The 25898-nt window shown below is 27.5% G+C and overlaps 1 protein-coding gene across 3 annotated transcripts; it reads left to right on the top strand.

The window, feature by feature from the left end:
* Positions 1-24047, top strand: LOC129987986 (arginine-glutamic acid dipeptide repeats protein-like). Of its 3 annotated transcripts, none has more exons than XM_056096163.1 (15): positions 1-266; positions 1073-1172; positions 1897-1995; positions 3089-3169; positions 4351-4498; positions 5273-5371; positions 7716-7906; positions 9025-9135; positions 11393-11670; positions 12603-14087; positions 14628-14775; positions 15487-15755; positions 17291-17939; positions 20047-20168; positions 21379-24047. In XM_056096163.1, exons 1-15 carry the CDS (start codon positions 178-180, stop codon positions 21458-21460), a joined length of 3951 nt encoding a protein of 1316 aa, XP_055952138.1. In that variant the 5' UTR covers positions 1-177; the 3' UTR covers positions 21461-24047. The 3 variants fall into 3 exon arrangements, with proteins under 3 accessions (XP_055952138.1, XP_055952057.1, XP_055952215.1); XM_056096082.1 differs by having other exon boundaries at positions 17285-17939; XM_056096240.1 differs by lacking the exon at positions 9025-9135 and having other exon boundaries at positions 17285-17939.
* The last annotated feature ends 1851 nt before the right edge of the window (positions 24048-25898 follow it).

Below are 25898 nucleotides of genomic sequence, written 5' to 3'. Positions count from 1 at the left end.
ATTTTTAGGTGAAACAGATTTCATTATCCCAGAATCTTTACATTTTGGTGTTTGTGTTTTCTGCTGAATTGAGCAGCTAAATCTCGCAGGCTGGCGACAATTCAAGGAGAGATACGGGTGGGTCCTAGCCACCAGGCTCGCCTGCCTCCTTGCAAACCGCATACTAGGCCTCACGAAATGCCAGAAAAGTGTGAAGCACGTGAAGAACTGCGATGGTCTCCTGGTGTACCTGACTGTGATCTCATGATGTATCTTCGAGCAGCTAGGTAGGCAGTTTTTGAAAACTGAAATCAAGTTATTATAATGCATAAATAAAAATTAAGTAAATAAGAGATTATTTTATGAAGATAAATTGTTATAATTACATATTTATAGTAATTATCATTCTTATAAAAGTCAGTTTGTATAAAATTATTACACAAAGCAAGAAACATTTATTTAAAGGAAATATATTATTTTGAGTTTGTTGATAAAAAAATTGGTAATCTGTGAAAAAATAAACTTTTTCAAAATCTTTTTTTTTTTTTTTTTTTTTTGGTGAGGGGGTTGTAAACCTTATACTTAAAGAAATGCATGTCAGTTAATTTTAACTTTATTAGAGTATTTTATTCTTTTATTTACAAGAGGCATAAACTAATTGAATAAAGTGAAAACTAATGGATATACAAAATTAAAGTTGTTTAATTATATTTAGTTTGAAAATTTGGATGAAATTTTCAATGTAGTTTTCTAAATTATGTTTGTTTGACAGTATTAAAACATTTCATAAGTTGTCTGTGTTTTCATGATTTGAAAATTAGTATATCAGAAGAGTATCCTGTATAAATATTTTTATGATATCAAAATATATATCCATGATCATTAGCAATTTTAATTCATAGTTAAAAAAGGAAGATGTGTTCAGTGTTGATGATTTTCTTTTACTGGGTGGGAACAAATCATTAATGACAAAATTTTACGGAAAATTTATATACAAATAATTTAAAGATAACAAAATTGCTGTTTTCTGAAAAATTCAGTGTTACCAGAATTTTGAAATGCCTTTATACTGATGCTTTATCACCATTAAAAGGAGTATGGCTGCATTTGCTGGAATGTGTGATGGTGGATCGGCTGAAGATGGGTGCGTAGCTGCCTCCCGAGATGATACAACTATCAATGCTATGGATTTGGTACCTCTAAACTTCTTCACATTATTTTATAATTTTTGTAATGCAAATTTTAATGTTACTTGTAAAGGAACTGTTAAAAAATTTAGTATTTTTCCATTAACTTGACAGAAGTTAGCATGTGTGCCAAATATAGCAATCTTACCTTGCTTTTAATATATATATATATATATATTTTACATTAATGTTGAATTTGTTAATTAGAAAACATAGATCTTTTTAACATGCTGAAAACCAAACATGGATACCATATTCCCATTTGAGTTATTATGGGATAGTCTAATATTCCTAATAAGTTTCATCATAGAAATTTTTGCATTAAAAAAATATAGCCTTTTTTGTAGTAATAAAAGAATGTTTATGGAGTTGTACAGCATTATTTTAAAAACCTTATAATGGGGAATTTTATATACAGAAGCTCCAGTATTTTTTGCACCATTGAAAATAATTTGCAATTTCTTTACCAGTCATTATTATATGAGTTTATATCTTGTAGGTTTTTATTATTATTATTGTTATTATTTTGTATATATATATAATATATGTTGGTCTAATATATAGTTAGAAAAGAAATTCTATCTCAACTGTACTAAGTAAGGTTGCTGTACTTGGTGCATTTATACATATTGAGGCAGCTAGGAATAAAATGTAGATAGTTTTAATTCAAAATTTGCACTATCAAATGGAATGTATTTATCATGATTCTCTGTTATCTTATTTAAAATAGTTACATGAAAGCTGCTATGATACTGGTAGAGCCTTACAAGCACTTGTGAAAAATCCCATACCACCAGGTATTGAAAAAAAGTGGCTTGATGAGGAACAAGTAAGTGCATTTCATGAAATATATCTTTATTATGTCATGTAACTTATATTTCATTTTTTAAGAAATCATTTAGGGCACAAAGTGTATTAGTATAAGAGGGACCAAAACTATGATAGCTTCTAGGAAAAAACATTTTTAAGATTAAAGCAATCATTAATTCTATGTATTTTTCATGAAATACCAAAATTTGATACATTAATGGAAAGGTCATTTATTAGTGAATAGGATTAGTCATTGCAGAACCTGACTGTTAAATAAAATGATAATTTGAGTTATAAATATTTAGTTGCCTTATGTTAAATCTTGGATCCAGTGCCTACAAATGATGATAGAATAACTGATCGATTATATATAAATGACAGAAAAAAATCATCTGCACTTTATGTTTTAAAGTAAATTTATTATTGTCATAAAATATAATATAGAAAAAGAACATTTATGTTGAAATATTTACTGTTTTCTTCTTGAAATTTAACATCTCTTCATTGCTACCACTTATTCTATTTCTCCAATAGTTGCATTTAGTGAAAATTATTTATAAATTTCATATAATTACAATTCAAGTTTACCTAATTTAACCTTTTATTTTGATTTTAACTGCATCTCTGTTATTAAGCACTGACTATGAATTTTTTATTTAAACATTTCTAGCACATTTGTTGATCTACAAATGTTTTTCCTAATACTCACATATTCAATATGTTAATTTAATGGTATATATTAATAATTATAGTATAGCATAGTTCTCATAATTAAAATAGTATATATTTATATTAACAGTACTGCTTGTGGGAGAAAATGCATAGCTGATTGTTGTAATTGAAGTGTTAAACATATTAGATAATATGTGTATTAAAAGTGCATAATAGTGGTAAAACAAACTTGATTCTCCAACAGGCATTAAATGTGCTTGGATTTTATGTAAATAGTATCAGATATTTTTATGTATGGAACAAAAACACTTAATTTAATGATAATAAGGTAAATGTTTATGATTTGAATCATTTTTTTAATAATGAATTAAAGCTATTTATTGCTAGAAATTAAGTTCTCTTATTCTAATGGCAATTCATATTTATTATATCTCTTTTAGAAACGTTTTGTGAAAGGTTTGAGGCAGTATGGGAAAAATTTCTTCAAAATTCGAAAAGAGCTTCTTCCTCATAAAGAAACTGTAAGATTTCTATATATTTTATCTTATGTGTGTATGTTTCCTATTAAAGAACTTTTTTAATATAGTTTTCTGATGATCAGAAAATTTTACTATATTTTATAAAAATTAGTTTATTAAATTCAAAAATCATAATTTTTAAAAATATTTATTTGTTAAAATTCCTAAAATTCTCCTTCCAGCCTAAATACAATCACTTATCAAGAATATTTGGTCGGAGGAAATATTTCAAATTTTCCATACAAAAACTGAAGGATATTTTTGTGATTGTGATGCTGAACTTGTGACCATTAGCAAAATTAGTCAATGACTTTTCTTTAAAATATTAGGTTCTAATTCTCTTATTTTAATAATTTTTTTGATTGGGAGTTTTTAAACGCTTAAGATATGCCTTGTTACTCAGTTACCTTATATTAAATAAATGACTAATGTATTGTATTGATTTTTTGAAGAACATTCGGAATTGTATATCTTGACAGTTTATTAACTTGTGACAAAATTGTCTACTGCAAAAACTGTCAATTGCAGTCAGCATTATTTTTTTTTATTTAGTAAAATAGTTTTTCAATGAAATTTAAGAGCAAAATTTCAGTTCTTTATAATTATTCTAAAATTTTATGAATTTCTTAAAAATTAAATTGGAAACTAAATTTTTGAAAATTTAAAGGCCGTAAAAATTATTTTCAGAAGATAAACCATGCTATCTTAACTCTAATTAATATTGAGAGTGAAACCCAGTGAGATTTATACTTGAATAATACTCTCTTGGCAAAATAAGCATTTCAAACAAAGAAATGTATAAAAATAAATACATAGAAGTCTGAAATTTTTAATATTTAAAAAATTTATTAATACAAATAATAGTTCATTTATTCTGTGATGTCATGTTTTCTTTTACTCGAAATCTTCATTGTGTTGATAATTTATGTTCAAGATTATTTGCTCTTTACATGGTGATTTGAAAAATTTTTGCCAAAAGGCAATTAATTACTTAATTGTTTGGAATATACTCATATATGAAATGGGGAAATAAATCAACCTTTCGGATATAAACAACAAAACTTCATACCATGTGAAATTTGACTTCTTAACACTTCATAGACACTTTTTTTATTATTATTAAAATGAAAAATATTTATGTTCACATGTGTATAATTGTCTCTTTTTTTTATTTTTCTTAATAGTCTGACTTAGTGGAGTTCTATTATCTATGGAAAAAATCTCCAGGAGCTTTAACATCTCGAACACATAGACGGAACCGTCGTCAAAATACATTGCGACGAATAAAACCTAGTCCAGTCAAGCAAAATAGGCCTGCTTCTAATGATTTTAGTAAGTAATTCCTATTGTCCTTTTTTCTTTTCTCTCCTATATGCCAAATTTTAATACATGAGTAATTTTTCGATAGAATTCATTTTTCGCAGTGTTACATGATATTCCTTATATATTTATTTATGCATGTTTTAATTTAACTGATGCCAAAGTATACAACAGGCAGATTTTTTATTATTTGTGCCAGTTTTAATGTTATCAGAAATTATACGCTGATGTTATGGAATGAATTAGATTGATAGAAAAGGTACTAATCTGAAATCTGTAATATTTCACTAATTAAAAAAATTTAATTAAACTGGTCTCGCTTACGTTTTTTAAGTTATAAGAATATGTATTTATTATAAGATACATATATGTATATTTATTAAGTTTTTAAATAATTTCTTTTTTTAAGTTGGTGTTGTTTTGTACTATTGATGGCATGTGATTTTCAAAAAGTACCTGGAAAATTAATTGATTGCAGTGATAATCCGAAAACGCTTTTCCAAGATTTCTTCTTTAAAAGAAATTTTAAACAGATGCCATGTATTAAATACTAGTTGTGTAATTTATTGTAAATATAGTGGAAAGAAATGTTAATTTTTATAATATATTATTTGTAGAAGATTTTCTAAGATATTTGAAAAAGTTGAATTCTTATAGCATTTAATACTGACAAAAACCATTTTGTACTCACCCTTTTTTTATATGAACACATTTATAATGGATAAAGATGTGACTCCCATTCATATGCAAATTAATCAAACTTCCCTTTAAAATATCTCCTTTTAGTGGATGGTAGTTCTGGTAGTGATGAAGGTGAGGATTCGGAAGATTCTGATTCTAGAGGAGATGTTACTGGGTACACTTGTCAGAACTGCTTGACAACCAGTAAGTTGGTTGATTTGTTATTTTTTTACTCTTTTGATTTGTTTCATATTTGTAATTGAAATTTTGTAATCAATTTTTCACATAATTCTTGTGTTTTAAATTTTATACACATATGTATTTTGATTTTCAATACACTATTTGAATGTTTGCTAAGCTCAATTATTTGTTAACTAGCCGCCTTTGGCGACCAGCCGGTTCGCCAATCTTAATGTTCGTTAAAATTTTAATAATTAAATATTTTATGCAATTCCAACTTTAATAGATTCTTCAGCAAAATATTTTAAAACTTCAAATTTTGATAGTCATATAATTCACTCATAATATTATAAAGGCCTTCAGTCATAACGTGATATGTATCTCTCTAATTTTCTGTTACCCCTCGTAGAATTTATGCTTTAAATTAAAATGTAAATGATTAATCTGCAATTAATATAATAATATTTTTTACTGAAACAAAGCATTTTTTTTAATAATATGATTACTGATAATAGAGTCACTGAGCGTTTAAACTTTATGGGCACTAAAGAATATCTTTCTTAATTTATGTAATATCTCAAGAATTTGTCAACAAAATTTTCTCAGATTCATCATGAACAGATCGATTAATGAACAATGTTTCATTTTAAATGCATTAAACACTAAGAAAATAAAATGAATCGTTTAAAATAATCGGTCTAAAACAGGTTTAAAAAAACTACTTAAAAAACGATGTACTTAAAACTGTAAGCATATACAAAAAAATATATAACTAACATAAATACAATTTAAATACAAAAGTACACAACTAACCTAAAAATAATTTAAATCATTGAAAACAGGTTAAATAAAACTACTTAAAAAACGATGTACTTAAAACTATAAGTATATACAAAAAATATATAACTAACATAAATACAATTTACTTACAAAAGCAAGCAACTAACCTAAAAATAATTTAAATCATCCGTTGAAACTTGTTGTCATGACAACAATCAGAACAATGCGCATGCGTGAATTTTCTTCGCCAGTTAGGTAACGCAAATGCGTGAATTTTTCTACGCTAGTTGGGGTAACGCTAGGCAGATTATACATTTTTAATTTCCTTTATTCTGTGTTATTTTAATTCAAAAGTACTTCAGAATGAATCTGAAACATGGATTAATTAACAATGTTTAATTTTAAATGCATAAAACATTAAGAAAATAAACAGAATCGTTTAAAACAATCCGCCGAAAAATATTAACCCTAGCCTCATTACTGTTGGGAGAAAAAAGAAACGGAAGCCTTACTCTTTTGGCGGTGGGGGAAATGGAAGATTTTTTTTGGCGGAGGGGAAAATGGAAGATTTTTTTGGCGGGAAAGTTAGTTTTTAATTAATAATTAAAATTCTAATTAAAATTTCAAAAAAAGGGACCCCAGGTGCACATTCCCGACCTCTAAGGTATACATGTACCAAATTTGATAGCTGTATGTCAAATGACCTGGCCTGTAGAGCGCCAACACACACACACATTGAGCTTTATTATAAGTATAGATTAATTGAGTCAATTAAATGTTGCATTCATATTTGTAGTTTTAACTTGTAGCATATTTGAAAAAAAGAGGATTTTAGAATTCCATAATATTTATAATAAGGAATTACAGATTAAAAAGAGAATTATGGTTAAATTATAATAAAGTTTTTAAAAGATACCCTTACTAAAACTACACACTCTTGAATGTAATAATATTGTATATAATGATAATAGGGTTTTTTTAGACTTAAAAATGTAATGTTTATTAATTTTTCCTAAATAGTAGTTTGCAAAATATATTTTTTTCCCTGTTAAAGATAAGTTCTTTCCTTTAATAATTATTGATATAAACATTTTTTAAATATTAATTTAAGGTTGTGTACAATGATATTGTAGTCTTTTCTTTTTTGTACATTTATGTAAAATATATGGTTGTAGAATATTTATAATTTTTATCTTTAGTTGTTTCTTTATTCATTTACTTTTCTTTGGTAGTTTAAATATATTATTCAGTTTAGAATCTGTTATGGATCTTCCTTTCATACTATGTATGTAAGATATGCATTCTATGAGAGAAGTTGGAAGGAAAGATTGATATTACTTGCCATAAATATTATAACTAAAAGAGTAGCAGTGAAATGAATTTCAAAATGTGAAAAAAATTAACATTCTCTGTAGAAAAAAAAAGTATTCATTTGGATTGGCATCTCAAACCTGTCTTTCAGTTGAACAGAACAGAATAGAATAAAAATAAAATAATTATTGTAATTACAAATAATTTATTTCATGGGTATATTTTTAATCTAATAAATTTTTAAAAACTTAGATATTAATAAAGCCTATTTCTGTAGCATCCAAAGACTGGCTACCAGTTGGTAAAGATTTAGCAGTTATGTGCACTGAATGCCGGCTATATTATAAAAAACATGGAGAGCTTCGGCCTGTGGATACAAAAGATAATTTGCCATTTCTTTTTCAACCTGTGAAAGAGGAAGATTCTGAGAGTGGCAAACATGTAATGCGAACTCGAAGAAGTAAAGAAGTAAGTAACAGTGTATGAGCAAAGTGTGCGAGTCAACCAAATAAAAAATCATTACATCTCCCTAAATATTTTTGTTGTGGTAAACACACTGACATAACGTATTATAAAATGTATATGTAATCTAATATTCAAGCAAATATTTCCATCATAATATGACCCATTTATGAGGATAACTGATTTTTAGTTTAAAACGATTTAATGTTACTGTTTTTAAATTAATTTTTTTAAATGGATATCTTATATTCATATATATAAGATAATTAGAATTAAGATATTCATATATCTTAGTTCTAAATTTGATGAAAAATGTATGCATTCTAAAAGTTAATTTATAAATGAATTCTTATTATATTATTCTTAATTTATATTAAATGAAATTCCATTATTAAATTAAATGCATCAAAAAGTAAGGAAATCTAAAAGAATTTAATCTTTTGAAATACAAATTTTTTAATGTGTATCCTCAATGGTTTCTGGAAACTTTAATTTTTTTAACCCTCTGTTTATGTATTTTGTTAAATACCAACAAAAGATTCAGTGTTTTAGTGTTTCTATTTTTTATCATTTATTTTTAACCTTTTTGTTCTTGTTTTTCTTTGTTTATTTTAAAAGATTCATTTTTCCAATTTTTAACACATTTTATAAACAAGGGACCCAGATAAATTGTTTAATAGTGAGTGCAAGGTATTTAGGGTATTTTCAGGTCCGTATAAAAAAAATGGTATGATGCATATATATTAAAGTTACTAATGATTTTTAAAAAAATATATTGAAGTTAATTAGCAATAAAACTGCCATCTTTTAATTATAATCAATAAAAGAGATTAAAATTGCTATTTGATTTATTGTACCCATATAAATTATCTAAATTAGAAACTTCTGTTTGTTTCTATTGATAAAGCAATTGTTTTAATTGACTTAAGGTGTTAAACAAATTTGAAATTAAATCTTTAAATAACTTTCTAGCATATAGTTGATTCTTAAAATTAATATATTTCATTCACAATAAATTTTATAAATATTTTGTAAAATATGTTTACATATTTTTTCTGGGAAGAAATTAATTTCCAATTTGCTGATCTTTCTAAGATAGTTAACTGAGCGTATATTTCCATTAGCGTCAAAGTCCTAAGACAATTGGGAATGATATTTCTGCTACTGTCAAAGTTGAAAGAAAATCTCCCGGTGTTGCTAGCAGTTGTAATACTAATAATGCAGATAAGAAAAAGGTAATATCTGGATATCCTTCCTCATATTATTTTAAATATAAAATCTTTCTCTAACCTTTCTAATTATAAATTAGTTTAAACTTGCAACATTTAGCTTTGACAGTATGGTATCTAAAGCAGATAAACCATATTATTTTTTTATACATATCAAATTTTTGTAATGAGAAAATCTCTCCCCCCTCTTAAAGTTTTAAAAGAAATATACAAATAAATATGGATTCACCATGATATAAAATATTTTTTAACTTAACTGTTCTTGGAATTAATTTTATTATTATTTCTGTTTATGAATATATTCATAGAATAGAACTAAACAGATAATTCGTTTTGGAGTACAGATAGAAAATTTCATTCCAGACCCCCTTTAGATAAATCAGTTATGTTCTATATATTGTGTCACTAAATTTAATCAAATAATTCATTTATCCATTAATGTAATAATTTAAAATGTAGATTTGAGTAATTATCTTTTAAATAATATTAGGATTCCCAACTATTAAATAAAACTAAATTTTTTATATATATATGCAATGGTATCTTTTAATCTAATTTAAATCTTAAGTAATTTCCTATTTTTTCTTAAATTGAACCATATTACTTTATTCTAAAACATTCTCTTACTTCTTGATCCCAATTCTACTTTTTATTTAATTATTTCTAATCATTGTTCTAAAAAATTGCTGTTTTTATAATTCTCATGCTGCAATGAAAGGGTTAAAAATCCCTAACGCCCATGGCATAACTTCCAAAAATACCTAAGATTTGCTTTTTTCAATCGATATGTGTCAAAGTAATTCCAATTAGAATTCCTTAGTAAAAGTACTAAGGGAAAAACTTAACTGACTTTTGCTTTTGTGTCCTGGTAAGAACAGACATGATCGCCCTTTGTACAAAAAAAACATGATCCCCCTTTGTCTTGTGAAAAAATAAATTGATGTTAATTCCAAATTTATTTTCTTTTTGGATACTTTGTTACATATGTATTTATATATAGAAAAATTATCAAAAAATTAGTTAGCCATTTTTAAAAGCTTTTTTTATAGATATGTATAAAAAGAATTTTTAAATATTATAAAATATCAAAAATAAATATTTTTGATTTTCTTGCATTTTCTACAAAAATAGATTAAAATGAAGAATTTCAAATTGATAACAATTTGACATTTAAATGTGACTAATGAATGCTATATGTCAGTTCAAATTGATTTGAGGAAAATATATTGATTTAGGCAAAAAAAAAAAAAAAAAAAAAAAAAAAAAGAGGAATACATTTAGTTTAGCCACAGAAATGAAATATAGCAGTCTTATAAATAGAACATCAAAAATTTAAATATTGTGACATATTTTTAAAAACTGAATCTGTAACAAACCACTTCATCCTCAGTGCATTTAATTTAAAAAAAAAAAAATGGGCAGCAGACAGATATTTTTTCTGTAAAATGTTTTATGGTCAAACAGGAGTTTTTCCTGAAGAAAGAAACATTTTATATTAAATATCATTGTGTAAAGAATAATTTTAATATATGGCTTGGTGAAAATTTTAAACTTATGTCACATTTTTACAAATTATGAAAAGAAACATGTGCATTCAGGGGGGTGCATGGTGACCTGGTAGTAAGGTATTAGCTTTGGAACTAGAGTGTTTCAGGTTCGAGACCTGATTCCACCGAAGATCTGTTGTGTATGCAAGTCTGGTGCACATTAAATTCGATTTGGCCAAATGTTCTCTCGTTGGTGTGGAACTTGAGAAGGAGGTGCCTGTTCAGGTGTCGTCTTCGTCATCGGACCGCTGGTCAAAATTACGAGGTTCATCCCAAAATAGCCCTAGTGTTGCTTTAAAATGGGTTGTTAATATAACTAAACTAATTTGCATTCAATGTCGCATTATGATCCACAGTTTAGATATCTGTTGGTTATAGAAGTCATATTTATCGCTGTATGTATACAAAATGAATTTAGCTTTGTAGGGAGCATTTATCCTTTTGATATTTTGTTCACAGAATTATTTTATGTTAATTTTACCCCTTTCTCTTAGTTATTTTTGGCATTTTGTTAAATTCAATATTTTCTTTTCTTTTTTTTCCCCTTCAAAAATTTATTTCTTATTTTCTATTTTAGTATAATATTATGCAGAAGAGTGAGCCTTCTCTTTTAGTTTGAATTACTATCAATAGGAATTAGTGCTCATGATTATGTGTCTTGCAGAATGAAAAAATATTACAAAAGTTTCTATTTGTTTATTTGTTTCTTCCCTTAGAAACAGGCTGTAGATAATACACAAAAAGGCAAGAAACGAGTTAAGGAAGAAAAAACTAGTCCTGATGAGAGTGAAGAAGCCAAGCCTGAAAAAAAGAAAATTCGTTCAGATAGTCCTTCTGAATCTGTGTGTACAGAGAGTAGTGTGTCAAATGAAGAAGTCCCAGTTGATAATGAAACCCCTAGTTCACCGAGTCCTGGAGGTAGTCCTGTTGCAAGTCCTGTTCCCGTACTGCCTGAGCTTCCTGCTCCTCCTGCTGTTGAAAGAGAACCTGAAGTGTATGTTTATTTATTATTATTATATTGCTACTTTGTATACTGATCAATATTACGTTTTGCAATTTCACATGAAGGGTTCATTTTATATGTAAAAGAAAAACTGGTCATTAACCTGCTGTAAATTTTATAAAACTGATATATGTAATGGTTCTTTATTTTGTTTAATAAATAAATCAGTAACTATATTACTCTCTTTATTGATTTCTTGAACTTATTTTTCTGTGAATCATTGCAAATTAAAACTATTTTAAGTATGGTTCATATGCATATAAAGAAAAGAAAAAGGGTGATGTCTTAATATTTAACATTTGCATATAAAAAGATTTTTATTACTAGTTTGATAGATTCAATACTCTAAGTGATGTTTTGATTAATTAATTTGTATTTTTTTTTTTTTTTTCAGTATTTAGTAAAAGTGTTGATATTGATTTTTTTTATCAGCTACTTATATTATATTATTTCAAACATTTCAAAATATTTAAATAAAAAGTGCTCTTTGGTTTCATATCATCCAGTTATTTCATTTGATACTTTTGTTGAGGTTGATTGATATCATTAGTACAAAATATGTAATCATAATCAATATTAACAGAACATTGTGAATTACTTAATTTGTATGAAGTATATAGCAAATCAAGAAAAATATTCCTTTTCCTTTATAAATAATTTGTCTGCAGCTGTTCCTTATATGAAAATTTGATCTTAATTTCTGTTTTATTTATTTATTCTTTTATATAATTTTAGAAAATTTCTGAATAGTTGTGCACTTGTGAAAATAATTCCCTTAAAACTTATTAAACAATATTTATATAAATTTTAAATAAATTACTGTTCCTGTTTTGAAGCCATTTTTAAATATTGATGTCATCTCTTTATGACTGCCATCCTTATGCATATTTGGTATTAAACTTCGATTCATTTTAATATTTTAGGCCACCAGAAGCTGAGACAGCACCTTTAGATGTTGAAATGCCTATCTCAGTTAAAGAAGAATTTATACCTCCTGGTACCCCAGAGCCTGTTATGTGTCCAGTTGAAGTAAAGCAAGAACTATCTGCAAGTGAAGTGGAAGAACCTGAAAATAGTGAAGAATCTACCAATCCATCTGAACAACTAGAGCTTGTAGATAAGATCAAACAAGAAGCTTCACTACCTTCTTACACTCCTTCCCCTGTTCCCTCTCCACCTTGTTACGCTCCTCCTGCTGAAGAACCAGCCCCTCCTGTCACTGAAGAGCCACCTGTTGAAATGACAGATCCTGCATCATACACTCCTCCACCTGCAGAAGCACCCCCAGAAGATTCTCAAGTTCCAAATCCCATGCATTATCCTGGACCTCCACCAAAAAGCATTAAAATGGAACCAGTTGATATTGCTGCCTCTCCCCCACCTCCTCCCATAATCGAACCTGTTCATCACCCACATGCATATGGATCCACTTCATCTTCAACTACAGCTATGTTTTCAAACAATATATCAATCAATCAGTCAATGACAAACAGTTCAGTTTCTGGTTCTATTTCTGCATCATCATCAATTTCTCTTTCATATCATAGTCATTCCAAAATGCCTTATCCAACTCATTCAACACTCATAGCTACCTCACACTCTCAATCATCAATGTCTGCTTTTAATTACAGACCTTTTTCACCTCAATATCCGTATGCACCAGCATTGCCACCCTTCCCACACATGCCGCCACAACCTTTGAAGCATAAATATGGCAATAATACACCTTCACATTCTCCAAACAATACACATACTCCTCCACCAACATCATCACCTTATAATGCTGCTGCTCTCCCACTACATCAGCAATATCAAGAATCACCTCCCCCTAATAAATCTCATTCTCATAATGAGAATTCTTCAAATTTTCCACGAAACTCACAGTCTTCAAGTTCAGTGCAATCACCGCCGGTGTCGTCACATTCTTCAGTGCCTAATCAGTCAGCTTCACATGGATCTTCTAAATCTCCATCTTCATATGGAATGCAAAATCAAAGTAGTCAGAATAGTTCAAGTCAGAAAACGGTACCCCAACCTGCTCATCAGAGTTCAATGTATTCTCAAATAGGAATGAACCAACATACACCTATAAAGGGAAACAGTTTGTCTCATCAGTTGCCTAGACCACATCCGTTATCACAACAACATCCTCAGTCTGGTTTGCCTACATCATCGCAACATTTGCCTCCGACAACATATGTTGCTAACATGCCGCCACAAGTACCATTATCACAAAATCCCCTACACGTATCATCTGAACGTCAGATAGAATCAGAAAAATGCTCTGTTATACAAGAACCAGTTACAATTGAAGAAGAGGAGGAGGTGGAAACTCATTATCCATATAGAGGTCCTAGTCCAGATCCAAGAGTTGAAGATGTTGAATGTCATAGAAGTCAGTCTGCCATGTAAGTATTTTTTGATAAAATTATGTGTCAGTTTGATTTTTAAAACAGTTTATACTAAGTTGTATCACAAAAGCTTATTGAAGTATTATTTTTTTTTAACTATAGAAATAAAAGGCGTTCACCTGACCATTTGTATATTTTTCAATATTACTAACTTCCTTAAATAAAAAAAATAAAAAATAGGGAAAACAGTGTAGATGAAAATACTTAATAAAAATTAATGTAATAGTTTGTTTTTATTATTATTTTATTGTTTACCTAATATTTCAGGGTGTTTTTTAATCCTGAAAATGGCATAGTAAATTTTTGAAGAGAAAAAAGGTTGTAAATGAAAAAAATTTTAAGAAACATTAATCTATATTAAAAAATAGGTTTATTATTGGTTTGTGGTTGGTGATAGTTTATTATTATTCTTACTTGTTCTAACTATTAAAAAAAATATTTATTACCTTAAATAAACAAGTAACAAATTTCTGTGGTACATTTATGTTGTTTGAATGACAACACAAATGTACCATATTGACATTTTCTTTTTCATAGCTTCTTACGGCACTGGAATAGAGGAGAATTCAATTCTTGTTGTCGAACAGATTTGACATTCAAACCTGTACCTGATTCAAAATTAGCCCGAAAAAGGGAAGAAAGGGCCAGAAAAGCTGCAGAAAAAGAAAGAGAAGAAACTAAAGCAGTAAGTTCTAAATTAAATACTTTAGATTTATGTTGAAAATTTGACTATCTTTTCTAATTTACATAAGTGTCTGCTAAACTGCTATGATCCCAAAAGCTGAAATTTTTATAAGGCTATTGTAGTTGGATTGCATAAAAGATTTGGAGAGAAAAGCAGCATTAGATAGATTCTTGAATGTCCTCTGGATGTGAGATTCAGAATGTATGATTCAATATCTGCATTGTATTTATACTGCTGCACATTATATATTTATCATATTTTAAAGTTTTTCATAATAATTCATCTTATTCCTATGAAATTCTATGAAAAATTTATAATCAATTAGCAAGCAACATGTTGAATCACATATTTTTTTGTCAACTAACTACATTGTATATTAGCTCTGAGTTCTTTGGTAATAAATTTTTGACGTATTTTACATTTATAGCCCTTAAAATATTGGAAATTTCATAGACATCAGTTCCAAATGGTATTGAATATTTACAAAAGGAAAATGTATTTTGGTTTTGAAATAGAGAATTGAAAATGCTTGAAATGAAATTTTTAATTGCTGGTTTTAAAAATTAAGTAATTGTTATAATTACTTCTGAAATCCAAATGTATGTTTAAGTAATATCTTAGGTCCTTCAATGAAAACTTTTATATTGTATCATGTCATCCAGCTTATACATTTTAGTTCATTTGAAATGACACTTTAATTTTGTTTCTTAGAGATTAGGTTCCACTCCAGATAATAAACCAGGTTCCAGCTCTCAAGCAGATGGTCACCATATGAGTCCTTTTGATAGACATGTGCAAAGGAATGGGCCTGATACCCCTGCTTTAAGACAACTTAGTGAGTATGCAAGACCTCATGCTGCTGCTTTTCCACCTGGTTATGCAAGACCCGGTCAACCCATGGGGGTGCTGCCTCATGGGATTGATCCTCTTTTACACTACCAGTTAACATCGGGAATGTACGGTGCAGCTGCCAGAGAAAGGTATTTAACAATTCTTTCATTGTTGAATTAAAAGTACGCATGCTTTGCAAGTTATTTAAAATTCTTTATAGTGGTGATATTACATTCTTTTGTCTTTCATTGAATTCTGCAGTACAGCAATTTTGTGACATTGAAAAAGAGAAAGAAAAAAGTAGTATGTTTAATGTGAAGACATTGTGCATTATTTACAGGATTTCTCAGTTTTTAGGAGGCCGAACATTGTGGCTGGGTCACGAGATACCTCATTTTCATGTTTTTTCAGCTGAATGGATGCATAACCAAACAGAGGCAAATATTTTTGTTTCATTATCAGGGTAACAAAGCCTTACGCATTCTTATGACAAATGATTAGCAAATAACTGAATGTCAACACTCCTAGCATATGGAAGCAATCGGTCAGTATAGCCAGTTCATCAGTAGATCTGTGCCGATCGTTTACCGTACCTTATAAAGTGTTTTATTATTGTACATTTTGTTAATTTCAAAGTTTGTGTTTTAATCTGCAAGGAAACAAATTTTTAATATTTAAGGATACCTTATGTAAATATGCTTCTAGGGCATTTAAAAATATGCTGACCCTGGGAGCGTGGTGAGCATACAGAGTACCTTATACAATGTGTTAATTTATTAAAAGTTTGTGAAGTTTTGTATTTTTAATTCTTAATTCATAGTAAAGAAAAAACTAAATCAAAGTTTAAAAAAAGAAAGCTGAAAATTAATTTTTATTATTCTCTTATTAAATAAGAATATATTATATATATTTAGCATACTTGATATATTAATAAATGAATTAAATTTGCTTATACTAAAAAAGATTTTTTTTTCCCCCTCCCTCTATTCATTTCAATTTACAACATTTCCAAAGTTTTTGTGTGAGCAAAAAACTGGGGAGGGAAGAATAAATGTAATTTTTTGTGGAGCTTTTATTTAATGAGCTATTCTCTTCTTCATTTCACAAATTGTACTTTTATTTATTTTTTAAGCTTGTGCTTATTTTTGCACATTTATAATTAGCCTTAATACATTGATGTATTTCCAAAAAAATTAATGTTAATTTCTTTCAGTTAAAATATTTGCGACTTTATAATGCAATTTAATTTTGATAATTTCATTATTATGAAATTATCATTTTGAGGCAGTATTTTGAAACTTCCTAAAAAATCTTCGAGAATAAATCCAAATATTAATCTATGTTAATTAATTTACTTCAGCACCATATTTTGTATTTCTGTGCTATAAATATAAAGTAAATAATAATAGAATGGTCTTCCTAAAAAATTTCGAGAACAAATCCAAATATTAATCTATGTTAATTAATTTACTTCAGCACCATATTTTGTATTTCTGTGCTATAAAGTAAATAATAACAGAATGATAAACTGAAACACTTTTTTCTGCTTTCCTGTAAATGAGGTGAAAATTATGATCTTTAGAATTTTTGTAAAAATAGGTAGGAGTGTATGTATATTCTTTACATATGCACATATGGTAATTTTTTCAGAATTATAGATTTTAACAAACTTTTTAAGTTACAGGTTAGAAATAGAAATGGAGCGAGAGAAACGGGAGAGGGATCTTCATGACAAGCTCAAAGCTGAGTATGAAATGAAGGCACGTATGCCAGCTGGAACTTATGACCCTCATTGGATTGAACTCCAACGTCGATATGCAATGCAGGGTGGACCAGCAGTTAGCTTAGCACAAGCTCATGCAGGTATCAATCATGCACCATTTGGATTATACACTCCTGCCGAGCGAGAGAGACTCGGTATACCACCTAATGTGCCAGTTTCTGAAGCTGCTGCAATGGACCGAATGAATGCAGAACGAGCTCATTCTGAACGCCTTATGTTGGGCACTGACCCTCTGCTACGTTTACAAATGGCAGGGTTAGCTCCTGAACTGCACACTCATGCTCACACACATGCACATGCTCATACACACCTACACTTGCATCCTCATGATGCAGTTTCAGCTGCAGCTGCGGCAGCAGCTGCTATGGGAGTACCAGCTCACCCTGGAATGGAACCTGGTGTTCATCCTTCTGGCTCACATCCACTGTTGCCTCCAACTGGATTTGCAGCTGGGGGTCCTCGTCCAGGAATTGTTCCCCGGGCTGAGCTTCTACACCCAGGTACTGCTGGTATGCTCCGGCCACCATATGATGAGCAGTTTGCACATCAGGTAATTAAGAATTTCTCTGTATAAGAGGTCTCTTGGAATAGTCTTCTCTGTTAAAGAGGAACTATCCTAACATGTTACAGAATTCATTTGAAACATGGCATCCTCTGGCTATAATGTAGAAACATTATAGCCAGAGGAATACTATATATACCCTACATTGCTTATTGATACCTTTCAGCATAACTTCAATTTTCAATAGTTTAATTATTAGTCTATAAAATAATAAAGGGTTTGGTTTGTTATGATTTAGATAAATTTACAAAGAGATTACTAATTTTTGATATTATTTAAAAATAAGAGTTCAAAATAAATTTAATTTTTCTTTGGAATGATTATTTTTCTTTTTTATTTATATTCAAATTTCAAAATAATAATAATTCTTTTGTGGGAAAACTTTTGAAACCTTGCTTCTTTGACCTCTTGAAGGAAAGGCAGTTCTGCATTTGTCTCAGTAATTTCCTTCCAAATTTTGAAATAGAATTAATGCTCTTACTGCCATGTTTACATAATGGCAAAAATCAACATTTTTCTTCTGACAGCACCTTTCTCCCTCCACAAACTGTAGAATAAATAAATGTACTTTGTTACATAATATGCATAATGTTAGAAATCGTTACTTTTCAAAAAAAATTCTTTAAATTGTGAGAAATATCATATTCACTGTATTTTTCTTGAATATTTAAATTTCTAAAAGGAATTCTATTAGATTGTTATCTATTTAGATTTTGTGTGCAAAATTGGACAAATTAGTGATATATTAATACATTGAAAAAAGTTGAGGTACAACAGTTTTGCTATGTTTATGCCACCTTATTATCATAGTAGTATTTAATTTAAGTTTTCTATTATTACACTTGCATTATTATTCATTATCAACTCAAAATTTTTAAAAATTACTTGTGAAAAATCATTTGGAGCTATTTTGCTATCATTATAGTATGAATACAAGTGATCATATAATCATTTTTAAACTGATGCCACATTTATATGGCATTGTTTCCTGATAATATGCATTTTGTAAAAAAATTCTTTCTACAAACTTTTATGGTTCATTCATGTAAAACCTCTTGATGACATTGAATCTTTCTTGTGCATTCCAAGCACTCTTTCTTTGAGAAATTATTAATTTTATCCAGTTTTCCATCTCTGGAATGAGTTAAATTTAATATTATTATTAATTTTGGAATTAATTAAATTTAATATTATTATTAATTTTGGAATTAGTTAAATTTAATAGTGCAAAACCCCGATTAGGCCATGCTGTACCAAATGTAGTGATTAGAAAACTGTAATCTAAATTTGAAATTTTTTTATATTTTATTCTTTGTTACAATCTTTTATCTTGTAATTATACTTTTGCGCTGCTGCCTCTGAACATTGAGCATTAATTCCTTATTGAATTGGGTGGGGAGGCTAATATTTTGTCTTGAAAAAATTGTACTGCAATGTTCAGTAATGAGTTATTCTTCATTCACTTAAAAATTTAAATAATACACTATTGTGTGTTATAAATATCTTTATTTTGAATAATATAAATATCATTATTTTTCATAAAAAAAAGTAAATTTCAAACTATTTGGCAGAAATGTAATAGGATAAAATATTCTATATATGTGCGTTTGTTCCCAATCTTGTTGAGAAACTTATTTTACCATCAAATTTGGAATGAAAATTTTCCAGAGTGTGGATAACTCCATCTTGGTTATCACAAATAATTGAGAATTTATTTATTTTATAGTTTTTTTTTTCAGAATAATTTTTTTTCCATCATTTGCCTTTTCCTCTAAAAACTTGTAGCAAATATTGCTATTGAACCGTGTATAACTGAAGTTATCAAGGACCATATATTTAGCAGATTGTTTTAGAACATAATTCAATGCTGGAAACATTATTAGTCTATTATCCATCCTTTCATGAAAGAAATGCAAATGTGTCCTTCTCCTCTCCATTATTCTATAATTATACTTCATTTTAGTTCATAGATTTTTTTTTTTTTTTTTTTTTTTTTTTTTAATTTCCTTATTCATCCTTTTGCTTAAAATATTTTTTTGCATTACATAGTATTGAAATACGGAATTAATTCTTATCTCATGTTGTATTCTTTTAGATGCTTGCCCAACATGAGCACTTACAGCGACAAATTTTCATGGAGAGAGAGCGGTATGCCCACATGGGTGGACCAATGGGTCATCCTTCACCATTAATTTCTCAACATGAAGAATTTTTAAGGTAAGCTCCTCCCCCCACCCTTCTTAAAATACATTTGCTGCCCTTTACTATTTTCTTTATAATAAAGTGAATATCAAACATTTTTGCCTAAATATTAAGAGTTTTTTTTTTTTTTTTAATTTAAACAGATTTTTAACGACATTACTTTTTATTATCTGGAGAAATCACATTCTCTTGCATCTAGTCTGAAATAGTTTGAGAAAATAAATTTAGAAGTGTGGGTTTTTTTGTTTTTTTTTGCTACTTTTTAAAAATGTATATTCTTAGAAAATTATTGTTATATCTTGGATATAAAATAAGAATTAACAGGATATTGAAAATGAGTGACTGTAAGCATACAAAATTTTATCTTAAAGTCACTAAGCTAATACCAATAAAGAAAGTATATTATTCAAATAAATGTTTTGTAGAGTCATATCTGTAAACAAGAACATGAAATATTGGTTATTGTAAGAAACAACTTTCATTCTCATATTTAAAAAAATAAAAAAATTCAGTCTGAAAGACCTTTTATTGAAATTTCAAGACAAAAATGTATTTCAAACAAATTAAGAATTCTTTAAAAAGAATGGCAAATCGAAATTTGTGTGTGTGCGTCAGTATTCCTCATTTAAATTGAAGAATTGTTGACCAGGGATGCCTCAGTTTAGGTTGACTTAGATTTTCATCCATTTTTTCCTTGGAAAAAAAAAAAAAAAGGATTTTTATTGGTGTGGCTATGTGATCGTGCTTTTGATTTTCAATCTCTTATTCAATAAGAGATTTTTCTTGTTATGAAAAGTGGCTGTAGACCATGCTTTAATATGTTGGATTTTATTGAAGGAAATATGTTCAGTGGTATAGTGGCAAGAGACAAGAAAGTGGGCATAAATGTTCTAAATCAATCTCAGAAAGACAAATTTTAACTGTATTTATTCATTTCTTATAGCTAAATGTAACAAAAAAAAATTTAAAGAATGATGTCAAGAGTATCATTTTCAGAATAATACCTACATCAATCAAACAATACATTTATTATACCAGAGATAGCCACTTGAGACTGAAAAAACAAATTGCACTCCAGGTGCTGCTTAACCATACTATGCCATTTATTTCTTTTCAAAAAAATATTAAAAATAAATACCATGTTGAAAGTTTATTTATTGTCAATTTTAGGAACATTTATTGATAATTCTATATATTGTTTAGTAATACAACTGTTTTCTTTCAGACAACAACAACAAAGAGAACGAGAAATCAAATTAAGAACTCTAGAAGAAGCTGCCAGAGGAGGAAGACCACCTATGAATTAAATTTTAATCCTTATGTACATATAAAACGAAAGAAAATTCCTTTCTCAGACTTAATGAAATATATGAATCTATTTATATATTTCTATAAATATATAGGATTATTATAACTAGCTAGTCTAGTTGACTTTCAGTATTTTTTATCATACTAAACATTCTAAAATTCATATTTTATGGTGGTTCAAATAAAACATGAGAATATGCTTTTAACATTATGCATTTGTATTTCAATTTAATTTTTTTAATGAAATAGCACTTTTTTTTTTTTGTATATTATTGATAGTTTAATTATTTATGCTTAAATATGCCCGTTTGGAAGATTTGTTTCTAAGAGTTAATTATTATCTAACTTATACATTTATAAATTTTCACTTAATTATTAGAAAAATAAAACTATTAATATGTTAAATATTTAGTTGGTTTCAGTCTTCAGCTGAGTTTCAGCATTATTAATAAACTATCTTCAAAACTGTTTTATGCATTATTATTTTATATTGTACATTTTGTTTCTTTTTAGAATATTTTGACTTTCTTGCATAAATGCATAGAGCATAAATTTGTCTTTTGAAAAGCAGTTTGTCAAATTTGATATTTTTATATTATCTTAAATATTTTTATTTTTAATCAAATTTTTTAAACTGTCTATTTCTCTACTTTTTGTTGTGTAAGTTAAAAGAAAGTGCTATTTAAATGTTAAGTTATTATACTATGTAAAAGGGGGGAAAGGCATTAGTTGGATGTAAACATTAATGCCTGATATTAATTCTTCTGCAAAGGCAATTTTCTAATATAGAGGAGAGTAATTTTTACTTCTTGAAATGTTTGCTAAAAACAGATTTTGTGTCGTTAAAGAAAGTTATTCGTATTCAAAATCAATAAGTATCTGTATTTAGGAGGAAAATATTTTTTCTGTCAGTGTTTAAAATATAATTTGAAACTGTTTTCAATCTTTAGAAAATAAATTTTACATCCTAACCCCCTTCTCTCTTTCTCTCTCTGTTGACTTTTGCTTTAATCATTTAAATTGAACTTCGCAAACCAGTTGGTGATAATGCAATATAATTTTTTTCTTTGATTTATCATTACCCTAATAAAGCCTATTTCATGCATAGTATAGTTGAAATTTTTCTACTAACTTAAAATATTGATTTTAAAAGGAATTTTTAATAATTTATTGCCTGTTTTTAATAATATTTTGAGATACATGTGTTTAGGTTTAAATTCACTATTATTATGAATCCTTACAACTTACCAGATTCAATGAAAATTTCTTGAGAGCATTCATAATTTTTTTTAAAGAGCATTTGTGGTTGGTTCTAAATTGCATCCATCACAAGACATTATTAAATCATTTTCATTTTGGACTGTAATGAAGTTTTATCTTTTCTCATTAGCTCAAAAATCCCACATCCCTTTTCAACAGTAAAAAATTATACATTCTGTCTATTAAGATTTTATTATTGTGAACTGAATTCAATATATATTTTTTTTCTTTTAAAAATTTAGTATATATTTATGATTTAAAAAAATTGTTAACTTCATGTTTCATTTCGCTTCCTGTGTTCATTTTTTCATACATGAATAGGGTTTCATGGTTTTTCAGACCCGGTTTTAAAAAACCGGGTTTTTTAATGTAAATTTGTCAGATTTGAAAACCGGATTTTAAATTAAGAAAACCGGTTTTCCGGAACGCCTGGATATTCCTATTCTTCTTCTTCCTCAGAAGAAAAAAAAAAAAAATGAATTTTATTGATTGGGGCCGATTTATCTAGCAGCTGAAGGCTTAGGGCGAAGTCATGCCAATTTATTAACAAGTGTAGGTATATTTGAATTTCTGTTAAATGAATTTAAAAATTTAAACGCTGAAATAAGTTTGAAATTATTATATGATTTAGAAGAGCAAATTCAAGAAAGAAGACAAGTAGAATTAGCAACTCTTTTGCTGTATTTGGAATATCCACAAAACATTTTTAGTTCAGAGAAGTCTAATGTACTTTTTTTAGCTTCAAAAACCGAAATTATTAATTTATCAGGAAAGATATTGTCTAGAATATTTACAAATTCTTATGTGGAATGTAATTCTGATGAAGTGTAAATCGAAGAAACTACTCATCAGAGTAATGCTTTTTTTAAAAGAAGTCATGGAAAAATCAGTTCATAAATTTCTTGAAGACCCTGAAGAAAAACTTACAAATCCAAAGACACTGAAAACTGAATTTTCATTAATTGAGGTAATAAATAATAGAAAAAAAAATAAATTTGTTATTTGATGCCATGAAAACTATAAAATCAAGTTTAGTAGCTAGTAAATACTTTCTATTTCAGGCAACATTGTGTCCAAAAGAAGAACAAAACTTAGCCACCGTTCAGTGGATATTTTAAATTTTTTAAAATCCTATTATCTTAGCAGAAATTAAAATTGGTGAAAATAATATAAATATTATTTCAAATTTTTGTTTCAGTTTTCGTTATTTTGTGTAAATAGTATGTATATGTAATCCTTAATTTTATTTTTTATATTTTGACTTTGATATTGATTTCGATTTTCAATGTTTTATATAAATTAAATAAAATATTTTTCCTTTTTTGATCTCTTTTTTTTTTTTTTTTTTTTTTTGGACAAAAAATCGAAAACTGGCTAAAATCGTTTTTTTGGAAATTTTGAATTCGAAAACCGGTTTTTATATAAACCCTATACATGATATACTGAAAGCTGATCAAATAGAGTTGCTTACAAATTATGTAGTTTTTATTATCTTAAACTTCATTGTAGAATGTTTTAGTCCCTTGTTATAAAAAGTAGAAGTCGAATAAGTAATTTTTTTTATTTTATTGATTTATTTATTTATTTACTTGCATTTTATACATTTGCTTTATCTGCTTTTTGAATGATGAAAATATAACATATTTCTATATTAGTAAATATTGGAGTTTTTGATTTTTTATAGGTTATTCATAAAAGTTTTATAACCAGAAATATTGCCATTTATTTATTGTTTATATAGCATACATTTATGTTCACTCCATATATTTTGAGTGTTGCAATTCTCAATCCCACCAACAGTTTGGCAATCAAAACACTAACAATATATCAGATTCTGCTTCCTAATATCAGGGAAGTTATGTTTAATTAAATCTGCAAAATCATTAATTTAAGTATCTGCAATAATTTTCCAACATATGAGCAGATAATTAAAGATTTCTTATACATGCTTCCTTTTATTTAATTGCAAAACAGAATGATATATTATGAAATAACATTTTATGTAATGAAATATTTTGATGTATTTGTTGCTTATGTCATTTATTTAAAGTTCAACACATATTGACGATGACACTTTCATTGATCTTAATCTTTCATTTTAAAGTTCATTGATAAGTTGCACTTTAATTATATTTTATTGTAGTTTATAAAGTTAGATGATTTTTAGAAGTTTGCTGTTACAGCTTTTTTTTTTTTTTTTTTTTTTTTTTAATATTTCTATTGTTTGTAAGATTGTAAATAATTGAATAAATCATGTTCCATCTTGTTAAGATACTTTTCTTATCACTGAACAATTTTAAGAAGGAAATTCACTGCAAGATGGTGTTACTGAATATTAAGTGTTAGAAGATATATGTTTGTTTTGTTTCCTGAATGAAATGCCCTATCTTAACTTGAGCCCAGAATTGTTTTAAAAAGCATTGTGCAATTAAATGAATTGATACATTTATATGTTGCATTTTGTTTTATAAATCTGAATATGTTATGATGTTTATAAAATAATTTTATTATTAATTTTACTTCATAAATTTTAACCTATAAATTTTATTGGCTCACCTTTGCATTGTATCACTACTTTAGCTTTCATGTCTGTGTGATCAATTTGATCAAATCCGAAGGTTACACATTATATTTATTGTATTTCAGTGGTTTAACTTTCTACTATTACTATAAAAAGTAAAGGTTTTTATTTAGTATATAAGATTTGTTAGCTGATTGCATCGTCAGCTAACAAATCTATTGCACGCATAAAAGTATATATATATGACTAATTTTCAGAAAAAGGTTGTTTAAATTTAATTTTCTTCGATAATAAAAATTGGTTATCATGAATTTTAGGTAATTACTGAAATTGTAAATATTACTTTAAAGTACACTTTAGATAGATCTGTTATATGGCAATTATGTACTTTTCGATATCTATGGAATGCTTACCTGACTATCGTACAAATTTTTACATCCATTATATAAATTGGATTTTTTTTAATGTTACTTCAGAATAATTTAATGCATTTGTAAATGGAAATAGGAGCTTGAAATTCATCCCTCCTCTTACATCACAAGTTATTTCCCATGAAATTCCTTTGTTTAATGATTAAAAAGGATAATGAAAATTTTAATTACTACTTTTTCAATAATTTTTACTCATTACCTTGAAAAATGGATAATTTGTATTCT

This window comes from Argiope bruennichi, chromosome 1 (assembly GCF_947563725.1).
Source record: "Argiope bruennichi chromosome 1, qqArgBrue1.1, whole genome shotgun sequence".
NCBI classification, from domain to species: Eukaryota; Metazoa; Arthropoda; class Arachnida; order Araneae; family Araneidae; genus Argiope; species Argiope bruennichi.
The sequence above is the reverse complement of the archived record's forward strand: the minus strand, read 5'-3'. Positions and strand labels throughout refer to the sequence as shown.

Excerpts from the sequence above, each read along its gene's own strand:
- LOC129987986 (XM_056096082.1), top strand. The coding sequence starts at position 178 with ATGCCAGAAAAGTGTGAAGCACGTGAAGAACTGCGATGGTCTCCTGGT. Across the intron at positions 1,996-3,088 it reads AGTGGCTTGATGAGGAACAA|AAACGTTTTGTGAAAGGTTT; the intron begins GTAAGTGCATTT and ends TATCTCTTTTAG. Across the intron at positions 20,169-21,378 it reads CAACATGAAGAATTTTTAAG|ACAACAACAACAAAGAGAAC; the intron begins GTAAGCTCCTCC and ends GTTTTCTTTCAG.